Raw genomic sequence first — 19,533 nt, 5'->3', positions numbered from 1 at the left:
CTGCCCTTTGTCGCCGATTCTGTTCATAACTTTTATGGACATAATTTCTAGGCGCAGCCCGAGGCGTAGAGGGGGTCCGGTTTGGTGGCCTCAGTATTGCATCTCTGCTTTTTGCTTTTTTTGTTTGTTGGCTTCATCAAGCCGTGATCTCCAACTCTCACTGGAGCAGTTCGCAGCCGAGTGGTCGGGGATGAGATCCTGCCCCAAGTGGAGGAGTTCAAGTATCTTGGGGTCTTGTTCACGAGTGAGGGAAGAATGGAACGGGAGATCGACAGGCGGATCGGTGCAGCGTCTGCAGTGATGCGGACTTTGTATCGGTCCGTTGTGGTGAAGAAGGGGCTAAGCCGAAACGTGAAGCTCTCAATTTACCGGTCGATCTACGTTCCTACCCTCACCTATGGCCACGAGCTGTGGGTCGTGACCGAAAGAAAAAGATCCCGGATACAAGCGGCCGAAATGAGTTTCCTCCGCAGTGTATCCGGGCTCTCCCTTAGAGATAGGGTGAGAAGCTCGGTCATCCGGGAGGATCTCAGAGTAGAGCCGCTACTCCTCCACATCGAGAGGACTCAGATGAGGTGGCTGGGGCATCTGATTCCCGGTGAGGTGTTCCGGGCACATCCCAACGGGAGGAGACCCCGGGGACGACCCAGGACACGCTGGAGAGACTACGTCTTTCGGCTGGCCTGGGAACGCCTCGGGAGCCCCCACGGAAGAGCTGGATGAAGTGGCTGGGTAGAGGGAAGTCTGGGCGTCCCTGCTAAAGCTACTGCCCCTGCGACCCGACCTCGGATAAGCGGTAGAAAATGGATGGATGGATGGATGGCATTTCATCTCCAATCTGCCAAATTACTTAGCGATTAGTGTAGCAGTGTGGCTTATGAAATCGCTAAACACAAATATTCCCCAGCCCCCACATCAAATTGGCTGAATAACATTATTATCACAAGCTAATGCTGAAAATGCTAAGGCTAATCTGTGCAATCACTGCAGCTGAGTTTACATTTTGGGTTTGACAAGATAGTAGCAATGTGACAAGTGGTCACCATTTTTGTGGAACTTGATAAAACAACATGGAATGAGCACTTCAAACGCGTCTAAAATCCTCCATAACAAATACACTCACGAAAAAAGGATTACTAAAGTACATAACCTATTCTACTGCCCACATTGCTCTTCTCACGAATAATGTTCCATTTGTGCCACATAAGTCGGGTTTTTAGGGCAAGTGACGCCATTTGCAACATCACAGTAATTTTGACGTGTCGATTTGGAGAACCCCTCGGAATTTTAGCCTGTACGAGCTTATTGGCGGATATTTTTAACTGAAACTTGTCAGTCAACCGGAGAAGGGGTTCTCCAAGTAGCAGACAAAATGAAACGGTTGAGGAGATATGTTGAGAAATAATGAAGCCCTACTGCAGAGGAAACGAGATGAATATTCCAAATACAGAGAGATGAATATTCCAAATACACTACATTGCCAAAAGTATTCGGTCACCTGCCTTGACTTAGATATGAATTTAAGTGAAAATCCCAGTCTTAATCCATTGGGTTTAATATGACGTTGTTCCACCCTCTGCAGTTATATCATTTAACTTCTTTTGGAAAGGCTTTCTACAGGGTAAAGGAGTGTGTTTGTGGGAACTGATTACCATTTTTCCAGAAGCACATTTGTGTGGTTACACACTGATGTTGAATGAGAAGGCCTGGCTCTCAATCTCTGCTCTAATTCATCTAAGTGTTCTATTGGGTTGAGGTCAGGATTGTGCAGGACAGGCAAGTTCATCCACAATAAACTCTCTCATCCATGTCTTTATGAACCTTGATTTGTGGACTGATGCGCAGTAATTTTGGAACAGGAGAGGGGCATCTCCAAACTGTTCCCATAAAGTTGGAAATGTCCAAAATATTAGCCCCTGAGCTCCAGTGAAAGGAACTCAGAATGCATCAGCATACCAAGAGATTTTGGACAGTCAAACAGTTTTTGGGTTACCCCTTCCTGTTCCAACATGTCTGTGCAGCAGTGCACAAAGCAAGGTCCATTAAGATATGGATGAGAGAATTTCAGATGGATGAACTTGACTGGCCTGCACACAGTCCTGTCGTCAACCCGATAAAACACCTCAAGGTTGAATGTGAGTGGACACTGAGCCAGGTCTTCTCACACAACATCAGTGTGTGACCTCACAAATATGCCCCTGGAAGAATGTGTAAAAACAAAACTTTTTTTAAAGCCTTCCTACAAGAGTTGAAGCTTTTATAGGTGCAAAGGGTAGACCAATATTATGATTAAATCATATGTATTCAGAATGGGATATCACTTAAAATCATACGTGTGTCAAGACAGGTGAGCGAATACGTTTGGCAATATACACTAGTACACTACTGTACCACTACTGTATCACATTTAAAGTATACAGAATAAAAACAATCAAGTTTGTTACGATTAGGGTTAGAGTTACCTTAGGTAATGCTATTCATAATAATGGCACCACACTGAAGTCAGAGTTCTTTCCTTACCTGGACGCAGCAGGGCGTGTCCTACTAGAACTCTGCAGATAACTAAATATTTGATAGTTTAGTTTCACATGTGATGGATGGCCAGGGACACCACACAGAGATCTATATGTAGACAAGCCATTAAAAAAGTATATTTTATTAATTGTGTACCCTTCAAAATGTTACTTAAAACATTGCCTGTGTGTAACAAATAGTTTCCAATTCCAAACAATGTCAACCACAACAAATTGTGTCGAAATTTAGATGGTCTACTGAGACTTTGAATTATTTTATTGAAAAATGTGGTTGCAGGAGTTTTGGTCATGGAAAGATCTTCTACATCAACATGTTGGTCTTCTTTGAACACAAATCCCCTCCTATGGTTGCAGTAAGGATGGTAATTGTGAAAAAGAGGTCAAGAATGCAGCTTGTGATCAAAAGGCCCTGGGTTCAATTCCCTTGAGCAAGGCGCTTAACTCAGGCTTCACCAAGACAACACAATAGTGCTCCTATTGTATTTTCTTGATGTCACCTTTGCTCGTCTTGCTCTTGCAGAAAATCCAGCAGAGAAGGACTGACCCGGCAAGGCCCATCAGGACGAGGAGAAGCAGGTCCAGCAGGCATCTCTGGTACCACGGCTGCTGCAGCGAGGCCAGCCTCAGGTGAGCTCCCCCTCCGCTGTGCAGGATGTGCTCCACCCACCGCACAAGTCGAAGTGCGGGGGGCATGGGCTGCGATCTATGGATGCGGCTGAGGGACAAAGCTGCCGACTTGAACCTAGAAAGAGGGGGAAGAATCACGGGAAGAATAGATGGTAGCGATATCACCACTTTGTATTTGGGTGTTGTTTGCCCACAGCTGTTCTACACGCATTACAAATGAAGCAAATCCCACGCACACACCTGACGTCCTGTATGACAGTTTGGATGGTGGCGCTAAGCAGCTCGCCAGTGATCCGCGTGGGGCTGATGGCGAGGCCCAAGCCCTTTGCTTCAGCCCTCACCACGTTGTCAAACTGATCTCCAAACAGTGGGATGCCCAGCACGGGGACGCCGTGATAAACTGCCTGAAGAAGACTGTTCTGACCTCCGTGGGTGATGAAGAGGCGCACCTTTTCGTGTCCTTGGAAGAAATGTATATTTGATTGGTGGAAAAAAGAAGATTTAAGATACTTATTCAAATAATAGTAATGAATTACAATTATAGAGCACTTCAACACACCCAAACATGTTTGTTTTATACCCATACTGTATATATTACAGTCACCAGACACTTCATTAGGTACACTAGCTCAGTCTACTGAGGGGTACACGCTGGACTGGTCGCCAGCCAATCACAAGGTAAATATAGATAAATATCCACACTCCCATTCACACCGGGGAATGGGATTGGTGAAATTTTATACAAAAATATTTTGACATTCATACCCAATGGAATCCCCTCACAATATCAGTTGTTTTGTTTTCTATGACTTTTACATATGGTATTTTTTTACGTGATATCATTTTAAAACCTAATTTATAACACAGATACTGTTGTTTAGTTGACTTGAGCAGGTATTTTATATCTTATATCTAATATAACCTATGTTGGCGGCACAGTGCATGACTGGTTAGCACATTTGCCTCAAAGTTCTGAGGACCCGAGTTCAAATCCAGCCTCGCCTGTGTGGAGTTTGCACATTCTCCTCGTGCCTGCGTGAGTTTTCTCTGGGTACTCCGGTTTGCTCCCACATTCCAAAAAAACATGCATGGTAGGTTAATTGAAGACTCTAAACTGCCCGTAGATGGGAATGTGAGTCAGCGGGGACAGACTTTGTTTGCTCAGTTTTGACTGATACAGCTACAGCGGTATTAATTTCACAAGTCAATGTGATGCAGTTTTACACCAGTCACAGTGTCCATCACAAGTGACTATGCCTATGTACTAATCCATCCATCCATCCATTTTCTGAGCCGCTTATCCTCACAAGGGTTGCGGGAGTGCTGGAGCCTATCCCAGCTATCATCGGGCAGGAGGCGGGGTAAACCCTGAACTGGTTGCCAGCCAATCACAGGGCACATATAAACAAACAACCATTCGCACTCACATTCACACCTACGGGCAATTTAGAGTTGTCAATTAACCTACCACGCATGTTTTTGGGAGGTGGGAGGAAACCGCAGTGCCCGGAGAAAACCCACACAGGCACGGGGAGAACATGCAAACTCCACACAGGCGGGGCCGGGGATTGAACCCCAGCCTCAGAACTGTGAGGCATACGCTCTAACCAGTCGTCCACCGTGCCGCCTTGTACAAGTCCATCCATCCATCCATTTTCTGAGCCGCTTATCCTCACGCGGGTCGCGGGCGTGCTGGAGCCTATCCCAGCTTTCATTGGGCAGGAGGCGGAGTACACCCTGAACTGGTTGCCAGCCAATCGCAGGGCACATACAAACAAACAAACAAACAAACAAACAACCATTGGCACTCACATTCACACCTACGGGCAATTTAGAGTCGTCAATTAACCTACCATGCATGTTTTTGGGATGTGGGAGGAAACCGGAGTGCCCGGAGAAAACCCACGCAGGCACGGGGAGAACATGCAAACTCCACACAGGCGGGGCCGGCGATTGAACCCCAGCCTCAGAACTATGAGGCAGACGCTCGAGGCAGACGCTCTAACCAGTCGTCCACCGTGCCGCCTTGTACTAATCCAATTAAGTGTTATTTATTGTACAATAATGTGGATAGTCACCAAGCAAGTCATTGAGAGGCAGCCAGTCCACAAGTAGGACATTGGAAGGTTTACTCAGGTGAGGCGGCCAACGCTCGTGGTTGTACCTGAAAGTAAAAAGAAACATCAAGATAAAAAAATAACTTTTTGTATGACTGTACACTACACACACACACTCAGGGATATGCTTCTACCTCCAGATCACGCCTTGGGGAATTACAGAGAAGCCATCTACCAGCTCTACCAGAAGCCGGTCTACAGAAACAGAAGAGACCATCGATCCCATGGTCACAACGATGAAACCTGACTCTCCAAAACTGGAGATCCACAAGTCAAGATCCTGAAGGATACAGCAGATAGACCTGGTTTGACCATGTTAATAGAGACCTATTATTAAAAAAAATTCATAATTTAAAACAGTTCCCTGTCATATTGATAAGATGACGGTGACATGCTTTTGTCAAAATAAATTTATAAGGATAAAAAATTCTAGCACAATTTATAAAGCATTTTTCTAAAGCCATTTTAGGGGCCAGCCATCTCATACACGTGAGCCAGCCTTCATCCCCAGGTTTTTTTCTAGCTTTTTCTGTTCTTTAGTAATCAAACTATAAAAATACACAAAAAAGACTTGAGAAAGGGCTTTTGATGGCAAAATAATAATTTATTTACAGATATACAAGAAATGCGCCGTGATTGATGCTGACTCACCACATGACTCGAGTTGAACGTCATTGGGTACTGGCTAGGTGTTCGCTATTTTTTCCATGAACTGCGTCATCTTTTCTCACGATCGGAACACACATTTTCTGCGACCTACTGCGACATATTTTTTATCCCATATTTGCATGCCCTGTTCGAGTGTGAGGGGCCTAAACTTGTCTGACTTCCAGCGTGTTGGCATTTCTCTCCCTTATAATCGATTTGACAAGCCCAGATTCACCCTCTTAATCTTTATCTTCTACTTAAAAGCTGCGCTGATCTAAAATCTAAAGCCGATACAATGCCACCATCTACAGGAGTCTGTTAGTCAATGTATTGCTATCAAGAGCACTGACCTGATCCAGAGGCTCAGCAGGTTTATTGAGGAGACCCCCGATCAACACGGTGGAAGGCAAGAGAGGCTGGGGGAACTCCAAGGAAAAATCTGTGTTGAAGGCCCACAGTTCAGCCTTCTGGAGGAACTCGTCCAGGCCACCCGGGGGGGATCCCGAGTTGAGGTGGCGCTCAGCTACGTCCTTGAATATGGACCAAACAATTTGCTGGCCTTTCCACAAAAAGGTGGGAAATGTAAGGACATTGTCGGAACAGTCACAGTCTTCTATGAGAATGTTAAGAACGTGCAATGGAAACTTGAAAATGAAAATGCCCCAAAGTTTGTACAGTTCTGTTGATATCCACATACTCCAGATGAGCCGAAATCATGGCGTGACGTCGACAGCTAATATTAGCTGCTAGCAAGCTGACGACTAGCTATACACGTTGTCACTTGTTATATTTTATTTTGGGGGGAGGGGGGGGGGGGGGGGGGGGGGGGGAGATTACATTTGTGGTAAACATATTTTTAAAATTGTTTGACAGTAAAAAGGTGAGATGTATCCATCATGCAACTTTCAAGTAAAATAGTACAGTAAATAGTACAGTAGTACAGTAGTACTATTACTGTAGTACTATTTTACACTTTGTATGGCAGTAACATCTACTGTATCCATCTATAGCACTTATCCTCTTCAACCTTAGAATTGTGAAGTGGATGTGCTAACCACTAGTCCACTCTGCCATCAAGAATTTAAAAATGTTATTTTAAATAAGACAAATATTCATGCCTTATTCAAAATACCCCATTGAATCAATAATTAAATCACAATTTTCTTGTCTTGCTGAAATTAGCCTATTTTGAATGGTTAATCCCGTTTAATGCAAATGTGACCGGCTATTTGTATACAACTAATCAAAAACCAAATTTTATGTTATATATCCTCTTAAAACATTGTCTGTACAATTGATAAAGATTTCATGAGGTAAATAATTTGACTCCGTAACGTATGAATTGAATTTTCATTTCAGATGACCAATATACTGCAACGTAATGTGTTAGACTTTTAGGGTTCCACTCTAATATAATGAAGCCATGCAGTTAATACAGTTAACAAATTGTATCTTTACCTACAGCACCCAGGAGTGAGTAGATGAAGTTCTTCGCGCGACCCCAAAGGTCCATACGGTCGGACAACTGGGAGCTGAAAGCTGGCACTGAGGAGATGGAGGACGGGATGGCTATGGACAGCGGTCCGTTCAGAGGCCCGGGATAGAAGGCTATGTAGGGAACACCTGTAGGAGGTCAAACGGATGTGGAATGAAGGTTTCCAAGTATCTACCGGCTAGTTTTAATTGAGAATCACAATGATCCAAGTACCAAGTTTGTGTGCTATGATGAAGGAGCAAGGGTTAAAAGCATCCAGGATAGCGATGTCATATTGCTCACTCTGGAGGAACGTTATTTGATCGCTGTCTCCTAAGAGCTTGTCACACTGATAGGAAAGGTGGCCCATGAAGTTCAAAAAGCCATTAAAGCTGTCCCTATTGGAAGAAAATAAGTCTGACTCCAAAACATAGCAGTGCTGTACAAGTGGTCATGTCTACCACTCACAAAACCAACGTAAAAAGGCTTTCAAAAGTACCGTCCCAGTAAAAACTGTGCTTGCTGCTCCAAGAACCAGCCGTTGTATTGTTTAATGTAATCTTCTCCTAGGGACCAAGTGCTGGTCTGGTAGCTGCCATTGCGACTAGCATAGGACAAACCTGACAGACATAATTTTATATTAAAAAGGATAATTCAGAAGAATGTTGCAGACATTCTGGAACAATACCTGTAATAAGAGGGTTGCCCAGTTGCAGGAGCATGCGGACCTCGTGGCCGTGCAGGTGGAAGTTATGGGAGATCTCGTCAAACAACAAGTAGTGGCTTCCTCCTGCAGGAAAGACGGCATTGTCAACTGCTGGGCTAGTAGGGCTACGCTCATGGGCCACTTCGTTCGGTACACATGCACTGCTCAAAATGACATCCAAATAAAGAGGCATATGAAATATTCTCAATAATACTAATTAAAAAACAAATAAATATATCCATCCATCCATTTTCTTAACCGATTATCCTCATTAGGGTCGCGGGCGTGCTGGAGCCTATCCCAGCTATCTTCGGGCGGGAGGCAGGATACACCCTGAACTGGTCGCCAGCCAACCGCAGGGCACATAGAAACAAACAACCATTCACACTCACATTCACACCTACGGGCAATTTAAAGTCTTCAATCAACCTGCAAATAAATATGTACTAAATGTAATAAAATTATAACTACATATAATATTCCAAACTATACCACTAACAACTTGAAGTGTAGCATGTTGATATTTATCGGTTTCCTACCTTGTTAAATTGTTAATTATTGTAAGAAATCATGAACATGATCAGTGTCTTTACATAGATAATAACATAATTAAAGGTATTTTGGTATTAAATGAACAGCGCTAAGAATGACGCAGTGCAGTTGATTATTATCTTCATAAAAGGCACAATTTGACACAATACTTATTGTATTGGATCCTATTAGATGTGCAGTTCAAACCTATTTACCCCCGTTACGTTGCGTTTTTTTGGTCCGCCCAAAATGCCAATGGGAACAATGTGACCCACTGCATGTTTATACATAAAAAAGTATTCATTCAATATATTGTGTTAAATTAGTGTGGAATAGTGTGGGGATGTGTGACAAGAGGTGACCATATAATAGTTCATCCATCCATTTTCTGAGCCGCTTCTCCTCACTAGGGTCGCGGGCGTGCTGGAGCCTATCCCAGCTATCATCGGGCAGGAGGCGGGGTACACCCTGAACTGGTTGCCAGCCAATCGCAGGGCACATACATACAAACAACCACTCGCACTCACATTCACACCTACGGGCAATTTAGAGTCTCCAATTCATGCATGTTTTTGGGATGTGGGAGGAAACCGGAGTGCCCGGAGAAAACCCACGCTAGCACAGGGAGAGCATGCAAACTCCACACAGGCGGGGCCGGGGATTGAACCCCGGTCCTCAGAACTGTGAGGCTGACGCTCTAACCAGTCGGGCACCACCAATATAATAGTTGTAAAATGAAATAATGTATAAATTTTTGCCCGCCTTTTTAGCCCTTTGTGTCACTGCTAGGTCAATATATTTATACCATGTGCAGTAAATTAAAAAAATATTAAGCATGATTAAAAAAAGAAGAAAAGAACAAGGCAATTAACTTTTACTTTTTTAATTTAGAACTTTTACTTTTTTTTCCCCCCCTTAATTTTATACTGTTAAATGGGTCAGTTCGACGCGCACAACATAATGATGTAGTTTTTAGATAGTACTTATTCATTACATAGAAAAATTCATCTACACTTTCTATAATTATATAATTTCCTGTGTCATTTTTCCTCTGTTCTTTTGACGGCTAGTTAAGAAAAAAATGAGGTGGGTGAAGCATGACAATGACTGCTCCCCTACTCACCAATTAGGCAGACAGTCAGGATCTTGGCAGACTGGAGCAGTGGGAGAGCCAGCAGCCAGCACATCCAAACCACAAGCCCCATGTTGTTGGTGCCACCCTGATCTGCAGCCAAAGTCCCGTAAATAGTCTTCCAGTTCAAAAATAAACTAATGAAAGTGGTCTTGCGCAAGTGTCAGCCTTTTAAAACTCACAATAAATGTATAATTGTTGACTTTAGCAGGTAGAAGTCTAATGGGAAAACATTCCCACACACAAAAAAGCAAAAGAATCCAAAAACTGAGTTGAGTAGAAAAAAAGAGAGAACATTACATTCAGAGTCAAGCTGATGAAAGGGAGAAGGCACCTACAATGTCTGAGTGTCACTTTGCTTGGCTGTCAATGTAGATTAATGGAAAAGTTCCGACCTTAAGGCGCTGATCCTTTTCATTCAGGAGCCTGCATGCCAGTCTGCGTGCGTGGTTCTGTCCACATAACACATTAGCCTCTCTGTTTTTCTAAAAGTCAGACACTCACATGTCTACCAGCATTGGACCTGCAGTGTTAATGAAAGGGAGGGACCAGGAGGAGGGGCGGCAATAAAAGGGGGGCTCACGGTCCCCCAAAGCACTTCTTCGATCAAACTGGACAAATGGGAACGTTAACTGAAGGCAACACATTTATAATTCAGTATTAAGTGACTTCACCTAGACTTTAATTGTGTTTAAATGTAATTTGTTGGGTAATATTAGCTTACTGCATTAAAGAAATTTTTGTTTTGCTGATTACTGGATTGATTGGAAGGAGCGCAGCAGTAGGTAGGACAGCGCATCCCTGCTAAATGAGCTACAATAGGGTTGCGGGTGCTCCGGAAGGTCGCTGCTGGCAAGTGAGGCTTGACATGTAGGTTATCCTGGACAATGCACTCATTGTGGACGCAAACCGATGCTCCCCTGTGTCAGAGAGGTCATTAGAAAAACAAGTGAATCAGAAAAACTACTGGAGAGTTTCAGGAAAAAGAATGCAGAGTCAGAGAGGTCAGTCACGTCATGGCTGATGTTTTCAGTCAGGCTGCCTCGACACTTAACTCAAGTCTACATGTTAAAACTATAGAATTTTCAACTCATTCAGTACTGGCGTCACCAAACAAGAATTGTGGTTGTTTTTTAAATCTATTTATTCTCTTCGAACAGTATTTTTCAACACAGAAGACAAAGTAGATGTAGTATAAATGTGTCATCAGTTAGGACACTGTTGAGGCTCTCCTCGTGGCTGATGGGCCTGTAGCACATTATGAATGTTCTGAAACAAAACAAAAGAAAATGTTTGAGAAAATGTCATATTAAGGTTGAAAACTATATTAGCACTGTGTACTGGCACTAAAGAATTTGGATCAGTGTCCACCTTCAATGAGACGCACCTACACGTAGAGTATGTCTGAAAAGGTCATGGCTTGTTGTACAATAGGAAAAAAAATAGCCTCTTTGGTGGCGGTAAGAAAAACATGTATGGGGAGTAATACTGAAAACCTCATATACAGTATAAACGTTAGATGTAAAATTCAACATGGTACCCAATATATATTTTATCATGGTGACCTAAACCACCTACTTTAGCAGCTTAAAATGTATGTTGTGTTATCAATGTTAAAGTCCCTGTACAATTTCCCCCTCCTCACTATTCTGCCTTTCTCTGAGTGACAAGCACACACTCACAACCGACAAGAAGGCGCTCTAAAGCAATTGTACACATAGCTAGCTAGATAACAGCATGTCGCAACTGCGCCAGACAATGCAAACAGGGGAGGTGCAACTCATGCCAGACTGCAAAGTGGTCACGTGGCGTCGTTGCAGCCACGCCCCCCCTGAAATGGTTACAGGGTAAAAAGTTCAAAAAAGCTTGAAAGTTCAGAGATGTGTGCAGTGCTTGTACAATGTATGCTTTTAAATTTATTTTTTCAAGCTATTAAGTAGCGAATGTAAATCCAATATGAAACTAAACCTCTCAACTTCAGATGGTATGCAAACAAATGCAAACTTAACTCAACAAAAGGAGGAGGCAATAAAAAAAAGAATCCTTCCTTCTGCTTTTAGATTTGAGAACAGCGGTGTTCAAAGGGTGTTTGTGTATGTGAAAGTATCTCCAACACAAAAAATATGAGCATTGACTTACAACAAATAGGTGGTGGTCAGTAACCTCTATCAGATTATGAAAAGAAGGATGCTCGGAGAGGACCGAGAATGTAACAGCATCTTCTGGAGTGTAGCCCAGCTCTGCGAATATCTGCATCAAATGCTAGAGGGCAGGGGGGGTGGTGATATTGTTAGTTTTATTTAATGTCACATAAAATCTAGTAAGGGCAGATGTTAGTCGAGGGTTAAACAATTGTCACAAGCAAAATAAATGTTATCATCATCAGGGCTAAAAAGCCTGGGGCAACAGGTAGTAAAACATTTGTCACAAGAAAAGTAAATAGAAAGTCATCATCATCAAACCAGGTGCTAAAACATTGGTCAAAAGCTAAAAATTATCATCAGGGCTAAACCCTGAGGCACCAGATACTGTATTTTGCAGGACGCCCACATGACCACTGCATAGTAAAATGTGATTCAATCGTCATTGGATGGAGTAAGTTTAATTTAATGGGCTACAATGTTTAAATTTATTTTATTATTTTGCAATATGCAAAATAATAAAATAAACTCCGTAATAAAATTAATTCTAGCCAGGAAATTGGACACAGACACCAAAATGGACAAATCCAAGGTGATGAAAACAATCTCCTTGGCAGAGGTAATAATTACGTCACAATGCTTTGATTTAAAGAAAGGCCTCTTCTCGAAACCCAAATCTTGCTAAATATGAAACTGGCCTTGTTATAGCTTTTGAGCAAGTTTATTTATTTTGGGTTCCATCATACCTCAACGCTCTCCTCCTGGGTCAAGCAGCCTGATGGAGGATGGACGCCACCTTTCATCTTCCCCACTTCGGGGCCCACTACGGAAAGGAGAGCTGGGATGGACACTGTCTGTGCCGCGAACGAGCTGCTCATCGCATATTCCTCTTCCTCCTTGTGCTTTTCTTCAGGCACCAAGAGGGCGAGTGCTGTGGTCTCCCCTAAGCTGGTATCAGTCTGCGCACATCAGGTGGTATCACAGGGGATCAGTCTAACAAAACAAGTCCGTGTTACTTAATCATCTGACAAGATGTTGCCATGCTGTGCAGAATGGCATTTAATGATGAGTGCCACTTTTTCCTTGCACACCAAACTCACTGTGTTAAGAGGGCTCGAAGCAGGGTACTGGAGATAATGTCCTGTCATTACACTCAGCGCTTTAATGAAGCCCTGCTTGGGATCAGGATCAGAGGCGAAGCACAGTAGCATGGTCATGTAGTCCAGTTGAGGCGGGGTGGTAGAGTGATCGGAAAACAGCTGGAAAAAGAACTAAGAAGGAATAACAGAAATAATTTTCAAAAAACAAGGTGCTATTGTCATAATAGTAATAGCTGTCAGGCATTGGACCCTTTGCTGGCACATTACCTTGCGAAGGTTAGCTCGACGATTATTAAGAGGCTCAAAGGAGTCGTTGGATATGGATTGCTCACGCTCACTGGAAAACCACAACTCAGTCTGGTGTTAGGAGAGAAACAGACCAGTGATTCCCAACCACAGTGTGCCATGAGCGATGATCAGATATGCCATGGGGAAGTGCACATCTTTCATTTCTTTTTCACAAAAATAGTTACTACATTATTATGCATATTAGTGCTTTACTACAAATAATGTTAAATGCTATTCCACGAAATGCCACTTGTTGCCATTTATACAACAGAATCATAGCTTGGTGTTCATCTTAACAGGCAGAGATTTCACATTGTGTAAGTACATTTCTGAGCAATTATTTCACGATTCACACATTTTTGTGACGTGTTTGTTTGGTGGCATGCCATGCGATATTACCAGTGTTAAAATACATGTCTTGGCAAAGTAAAGGTTAAGGAAAAACTGGAAGAGACAACCACTCATGTTGGTTCAGGCAGATGAAAAGAACGGAGAAAACATTTCAAGAGGGAAGATTTGTTTCTTTCCTGTTGTAGAGACAAACCTGCATATATTGCTCCTCACTTATATACCCGGTGTCATCAGTGTCTGCTGCCTTGAAATTCTTGCGCACAAGCAACAGTTGTCTTAAGGACGGAAACGGCCAAGGGATGGCAGCACTGAGCAGGAATCTACGCCAGTCTATCTGTTTGTATCCATCAGTGAGCAGAGAAATTATCTCGTTCAACTACAAACAAAGAGAGGAAATGTAATAACATCGATGATTGGATCTCACCAAATCAAACTTGACTCACCAAATTATACAAACTCAGTCCACAACATTACCATTACCAACACAAGCTCTGTATTACCAACATTTTGATAGGCAATGTCACAGAGGCATTAATTGTCATTTGCACATGCATCATCCTGACAGGTTCTCTAAAATTTTGCTTGCCTTATATACCTAATATGCACCTAATATTTTTCAAGAATTGAGCATACCTGTGCTTCAGTCATGTTCTCCCATGGTTCGGGCAGAGTGTTGAAAGGGAGGATGTCCCTAATCAGATGGAAGAACTCAGAACTGGACATAACGCCTGAAAATTGAAAGAGGAATGATCTTAAAAAAGAATATTAGGAGAATGAAAACGCAGACGGACAGACTACAATGCTCAACTCGTTTACCTGTTGGAGCCTCATTGCAAAGACAGTGGTACAGCGAGTCCAACTGAAGGATGGTCAGCATTGAAGTTGTTGCTCTCTCCGACGCAGGCGGACTCAGCTGGGTAGGTGAACTCGCAACCAACTGTGCATCTCCATTGAAATAGAAATCAATGCTTTCCTGTAAGCAAGAAAATATGGAACATATTAAAAAGCCACAATTGTTATCCACTATGATGCATCCCCTAATGTCATTCTCTAGGACCTCTTGGGCTGGGACACACAGCTTCCATCGATTTTCCATAGTACTTGTCCTCAAAGACACGGGTGAGCTCGAGCCTATCTAAGCTGACTGTAGGTGAGAAGCGGGGTACACGCTGGACGAGTCTCCAGCCAAACACGGAGCACATATTTTTACCAGCAAACATTCACAATTACATTCACACCTATGGACTTAAATTAAATTTAGAGTCTTGAGTGAACCTATCATGCATGTTTCTGGAATGTGGGAGGAACCTGAAGTACCCGAAGTAAACCCACGCATGCATGACTAGAACATGCTAACTCCACACTGGAAGACCGGAGCCGAGATTCAAAACTCAGAATTGTGAGGCAGACCTGTTAACCACTGGGCACACAGTGCAGCCCAGACACACAACTTAATTTATGAATTACAAAAGGTTTCAATCCTTCATCTTTCCCTTAATTTTCAACCTTTATGTTACCACTTAAAAAATATAAACTCTCAAAGTACCACCATTTTGACCAAAATAGGGAAAACTGTAGCATAGTAGGCCTAAGTGTTCATCAAAAACAAGGCAGACACTTTATTCCTAAAAAGTATATTTAAAATTATTGTAAACCACTGTAACATAATGCAGCTTTTGAAAATTAGCACTGCACTTCAAATCCCCCTCAAAGTGACCCAAAAAAAGTCTTGTGAATTTGACACACCACGGAGAAGAGTATCGTTATCAAGTTGGACAAATTTGAATGAAAAAAATAAAAATAAAATAAAAAAATCACAAAGTGGGTAAAATCTGGCTTCAAAATAGTCAAGTATTGAAACATTCTTTCAGCTTCCAGGCGCTGGAAGCGTGTCACTGAATGTTCTAAAACCCCGCCTCCCCGGAACTTTCAGCTGTCAATTAAAGACCTGTCTTCTCTCCCACCTCCTAGGCGAGGATAGGAGGATTCCCAGTGACTGCCATTCCCAGCGATGCAAATTGCAAACGTTCTCATGGGCCGCAGAGAGGAATTCTGTGGCGGCCAGGCAGCCCCAGTGTAATGATTGGCAGCAACACTGAGACCACTTTTCCTTCCTTTGCCGCTGTAGGAATTCATCGGGCCATTAATTGCTGCTGTGGCTGCCGAACGGTGTGCCATATGCTGCCACAGTGGTGCAATGCACAGCAGTACCCCTGGATGTATATGCATATGTATATGTCCCAGCCCGCTTTCATAAGAGGGCTAGTTTTTAGCCCCGCCCCAAACATCCAGCCAGCTGAGATGGTGGAAAAGAGTTTTAAGCTTTAGCTCAACAAATCAGGACTACAGTAGTATATTGTTGTCAGTTTTTGCATGTTTTCAGTACTTATCTTCATATATCATCCATCCATTTTCTGAACCGCTTCTCCTCACTAGGGTAGCAGGTGTGCTGGAGCCTATCCCAGCTGTCATCGGGCAGGAGGCGGGGTACACCCTGAACTGGTTGCCAGCCAATCGCAGGGCACATAGAAACAAACAACCATTCGCACTCACAGTCATGCCTACGGGCAATTTAGAGTCTCCAATTAATGCATGTTTTTGGGATGTGGGAGGAAACCGGAGTGCCCGGAGAAAACCCACGCAGGCACGGGGAGAACATGCAAACCCCACACAGGCGGGGCCGGGGATTGAACCCGGGTCCTCAGAACTGTGAGGCTGACGCTCTAACCAGTCGGGCCACCGTGCCGCCTACTTATCTTCAAACATATTTAATTTGTTTAGAAACAAAACATGAAAATGACTATAAATATAGGGAAAATAAAAACTACTTAAATAATGATTAAATTAAAATGTATTTCACATAAGTTAAATACAAATTGCACCAAAATAAATGTTTGAGGTGGCACGGTGGAAGACTGGTCAGCACATCCACCTCACAGTTCTGAGGACCCGGGTTAAAATCCAGCCCCACCTGTGTGGAGTTTGCCTGTTCTCCCCATCCCTGCGTGGGTTTCCTCCCACATCCCAAAAACATGCATGGTAGGTTGATTGAAGACTCTAAATTGCCCCTAGGTGTGAATGTGAGTGTGAATGGGTGTTTGTTTACACATGCCCTGCGATTGGCCGCTTCTCACCCAAAGACAGCTGGGATAGGCTCCAGCACGCCAGCGACCCTAGTAAGGATAAGCGGTACGGAAAATAGATGGATGGATGAATAAATGTTTGAGAACAAACAGTTCGCAAAGGTTAAATGCAACTGTATTGTACCTTAAAAGTTAAATACATACTGTACCACTATAGACACTAGGCACCACACTTTGATCACTGCGCTATATAGTATAGTTGTTTGGTTGGCAAGGGGGAATCAACTACTTTTACTTTTTCCATTTTCAGACCCCAATGAAAATATTTTTTTATAAATTATGCAAAGATGCCCTTGAAAAGAAATTTTAAAAAAATCACAACATGGTGACACTTACCAGCACCAACTCATTCTGAAGCTTAACAGCAGTCTCTATGAAGTGGCGCACTGCTTCTGCAAGTTGGTCAATACTGGAAGAAAATTGTGTATGTATATATATATATATATATATATATATATATATATATATATATATATATATACACACACACACACACACACAAACAAAAGGGACACTGACCTCTTCATTTGTGCAACATAATGTGCTTCCAAACTGTCTCGCATGTCGCTAAAGATCTGTTCGGCTCTGCGTTGCAGAGAGTTGACCAACACCAGCCCATGGCCTTTCACTAGCTTAATTCGTACCTTTGATGCACTCTCTGGAACACACAAAAACACCGATAACATATGCAGATCAGAAAGGTAATATTTAAAAGGCGCAAAAAAAAAAAAAAATGCCATGCCATTTCTTGTGTAAAGACAATAATAACTATCGTTGAACATGTTCAGACTGAGCCCAATGAACTGTTTTAACGGGTTACAGGTTTTCGGAAACAATCACAATGAGTTTATAGCGTTTTGGAAAAGAGTTCTTCACATGTGAATACGCTTAAAGAACAGCATAGAGAAACACGCGTAATTTGGATGTTAGCATGTAGTACCTTCATGCTTCAACGCAGCTGTGTATTCTCTGATTATTAGTTTCTGTTTGACATTTTTAACAGCTACAGGGGTCTTCTCCACGGCCTCCACAGCTGGTGGCGGGCTGGGTGCAGGAGGGGGAGATGGAGAACCTGAACACAAAAAGCATACCATACAAGAAGCAATACGTCTGTATTAAGAAATAACATACATAACCTGCTAAATCCTCATGCTAAGCTAATTCAGTTTTTTTTCACATGCCTTTCTGTTTTTTATCTTTGTCTTTATTCTTTTTGTTTGCATTATCCTTTTCTTTATCCTTTTCCTTCTCTTTTTCCTTTTCCTTTTCTTTCTCCTTCTCCTGGGCTCTTTCCTTCTCTTGGATTCGCTCCTTCTCTTGGATTCGCTCTAAGTCTTGTGTCTTCAGCTCCACCTGTTGAGGTTCTGTTGACACCTAGGCATGGACACAAGTCAGTCAAGTGTTCAAAATGTGCCCTTCTTATATACACGTTGCTAAATTCTGTATTATACATGCTGCATTACCAGTTTACTTATGACTACGATGGCATCGTCATGTTTGCCGATCAAGATCTCACTAAGTACCTGTGCGCAAACAACAGAACAAGTATTATCTTAAATGATGCGACTGTGCATGATTATCACCAATACTCGTTAGTACAGTATGTTTTGGATTATTTCCATAACATTTTGAATTTAAACTTAGAATTTGCAGTTGTCAAAACATCCATCCATCCATCCATTTTCTGTACCGCTTATCCTCACTAGGGTCGCGGGCATGCTGGAGCCTATCCCAGCTATCTCCGGGCGAGAGGCGGGGTACACCCTGAACTGGTTGCCAGCCAATTGACACAAAAAACACAAAAAAAAATCTTGCATATGTTAAAACTGTCTCTATGACCTGACAGCAGAATATTATTACAATTATGTTTTGAAAAATCATCTTTTTCTGGACCCATCTATTGCTGGGACAAGATTAGCCAAATCAGCGGGTGTAGAGACAGGAGGCGTGAGAGATGAGATGTCAATCATTTGCTCATGCGTACCTCGTGCCACAAGCCTCGTGGGGGGACAGAGAAGCCTCGCGCAAAAGGAGACCGACCATACTGTAGTTTCTTGGCCGGATTACTTAATTCCAGTCCGCAACAAAAGATAAAAAGAAGGAATTGGACAGCTCTATACTTAAAATCAAGGGTGAAAATCTATAACAGTGGTGTCCTATATATGGACAGCTGCATATTGCTAGGCTTGGAAAACAAGCCTAGCAACATGATTGACATACGATCAAACGGTGACGTCACCATTCTCAATGTGTTGGCAGGTAAATTGATCATCTCTCTTATATTTTTAATTGTTTGGAGATTCCAAAAAATAAAACATCAAACCGGCAACATTTCAAGTAACGTTGATACTCGTGGTGCACTCTGAACTATGAAGCCACAGGCGAGCAGCATGCAGATCCCATCCTCGTTCCTCCGGCGGCTCGTTGCACACGCCTGGCCGACTGAGGAGCACTCTGAGGCGGCCAGCCGAGTATGACGAGACACTGTCTTCCTGGTTATTTTTCATGAAATGACCTGGGGGTGTTACTTTGTGAAGACACGCGAGGCGGCGGGGGCGGTAGCGGGGGCAGGGACATGAAATTAGGATAGATTAAAATCTTGCTAGCATTTTGAAAACTTGCATTCCCTGCCTTTAAATTTTTCTTTTTTTTCAACGTTTTGCTGAATATGTACAGTACATACCATACATAAAGTATACTCTGCTTAACTCATATGGAAGCACTTGTGAAATACATTACAA

The 19,533-nt window shown here is 42.8% G+C and overlaps 2 protein-coding genes across 5 annotated transcripts in view; both read right to left on the bottom strand.

Moving 5' to 3' along the window:
• Positions 1-2,670: 2,670 nt before the first annotated feature.
• Positions 2,671-10,260, bottom strand: LOC133400589 (UDP-glucuronosyltransferase 3A1-like). 4 transcript variants are annotated; one of them, XM_061673408.1, is made up of 11 exons: positions 10,108-10,260; positions 9,761-9,862; positions 8,089-8,190; positions 7,900-8,020; positions 7,635-7,798; positions 7,385-7,549; positions 6,277-6,485; positions 5,413-5,558; positions 5,240-5,325; positions 3,402-3,621; positions 2,671-3,276 (listed from the first exon to the last, which is right to left on the bottom strand). In XM_061673408.1, the coding sequence occupies exons 2-11, from the start codon at positions 9,840-9,842 to the stop codon at positions 3,009-3,011; spliced, it is 1,563 nt and encodes a 520-aa protein (XP_061529392.1). In that variant the 5' UTR covers positions 9,843-9,862; positions 10,108-10,260; the 3' UTR covers positions 2,671-3,008. The 4 variants fall into 4 exon arrangements, with proteins under 4 accessions (XP_061529392.1, XP_061529391.1, XP_061529390.1 ...); XM_061673407.1 differs by having other exon boundaries at positions 10,165-10,260; XM_061673406.1 differs by having other exon boundaries at positions 9,761-10,260.
• A 917-nt stretch (positions 10,261-11,177) lies between these two features.
• Positions 11,178-19,533, bottom strand: part of spef2 (sperm flagellar 2) — a 19,701-nt gene continuing 11,345 nt past the window's right edge. The window contains 12 exon segments of the mRNA XM_061673404.1: positions 11,178-12,031; positions 12,657-12,869; positions 13,011-13,181; positions 13,278-13,367; positions 13,843-14,025; positions 14,283-14,377; positions 14,466-14,622; positions 17,129-17,201; positions 17,312-17,450; positions 17,733-17,864; positions 17,974-18,166; positions 18,256-18,315. Coding sequence (XP_061529388.1) covers positions 11,774-12,031; positions 12,657-12,869; positions 13,011-13,181; positions 13,278-13,367; positions 13,843-14,025; positions 14,283-14,377; positions 14,466-14,622; positions 17,129-17,201; positions 17,312-17,450; positions 17,733-17,864; positions 17,974-18,166; positions 18,256-18,315 — 1,764 coding nt within the window. The 3' untranslated portion in view covers positions 11,178-11,773.

This window comes from Phycodurus eques, chromosome 3 (genome assembly GCF_024500275.1).
Source record: "Phycodurus eques isolate BA_2022a chromosome 3, UOR_Pequ_1.1, whole genome shotgun sequence".
NCBI classification, from domain to species: Eukaryota; Metazoa; Chordata; class Actinopteri; order Syngnathiformes; family Syngnathidae; genus Phycodurus; species Phycodurus eques.
This window is presented reverse-complemented; position numbering and strand designations above follow the sequence as displayed.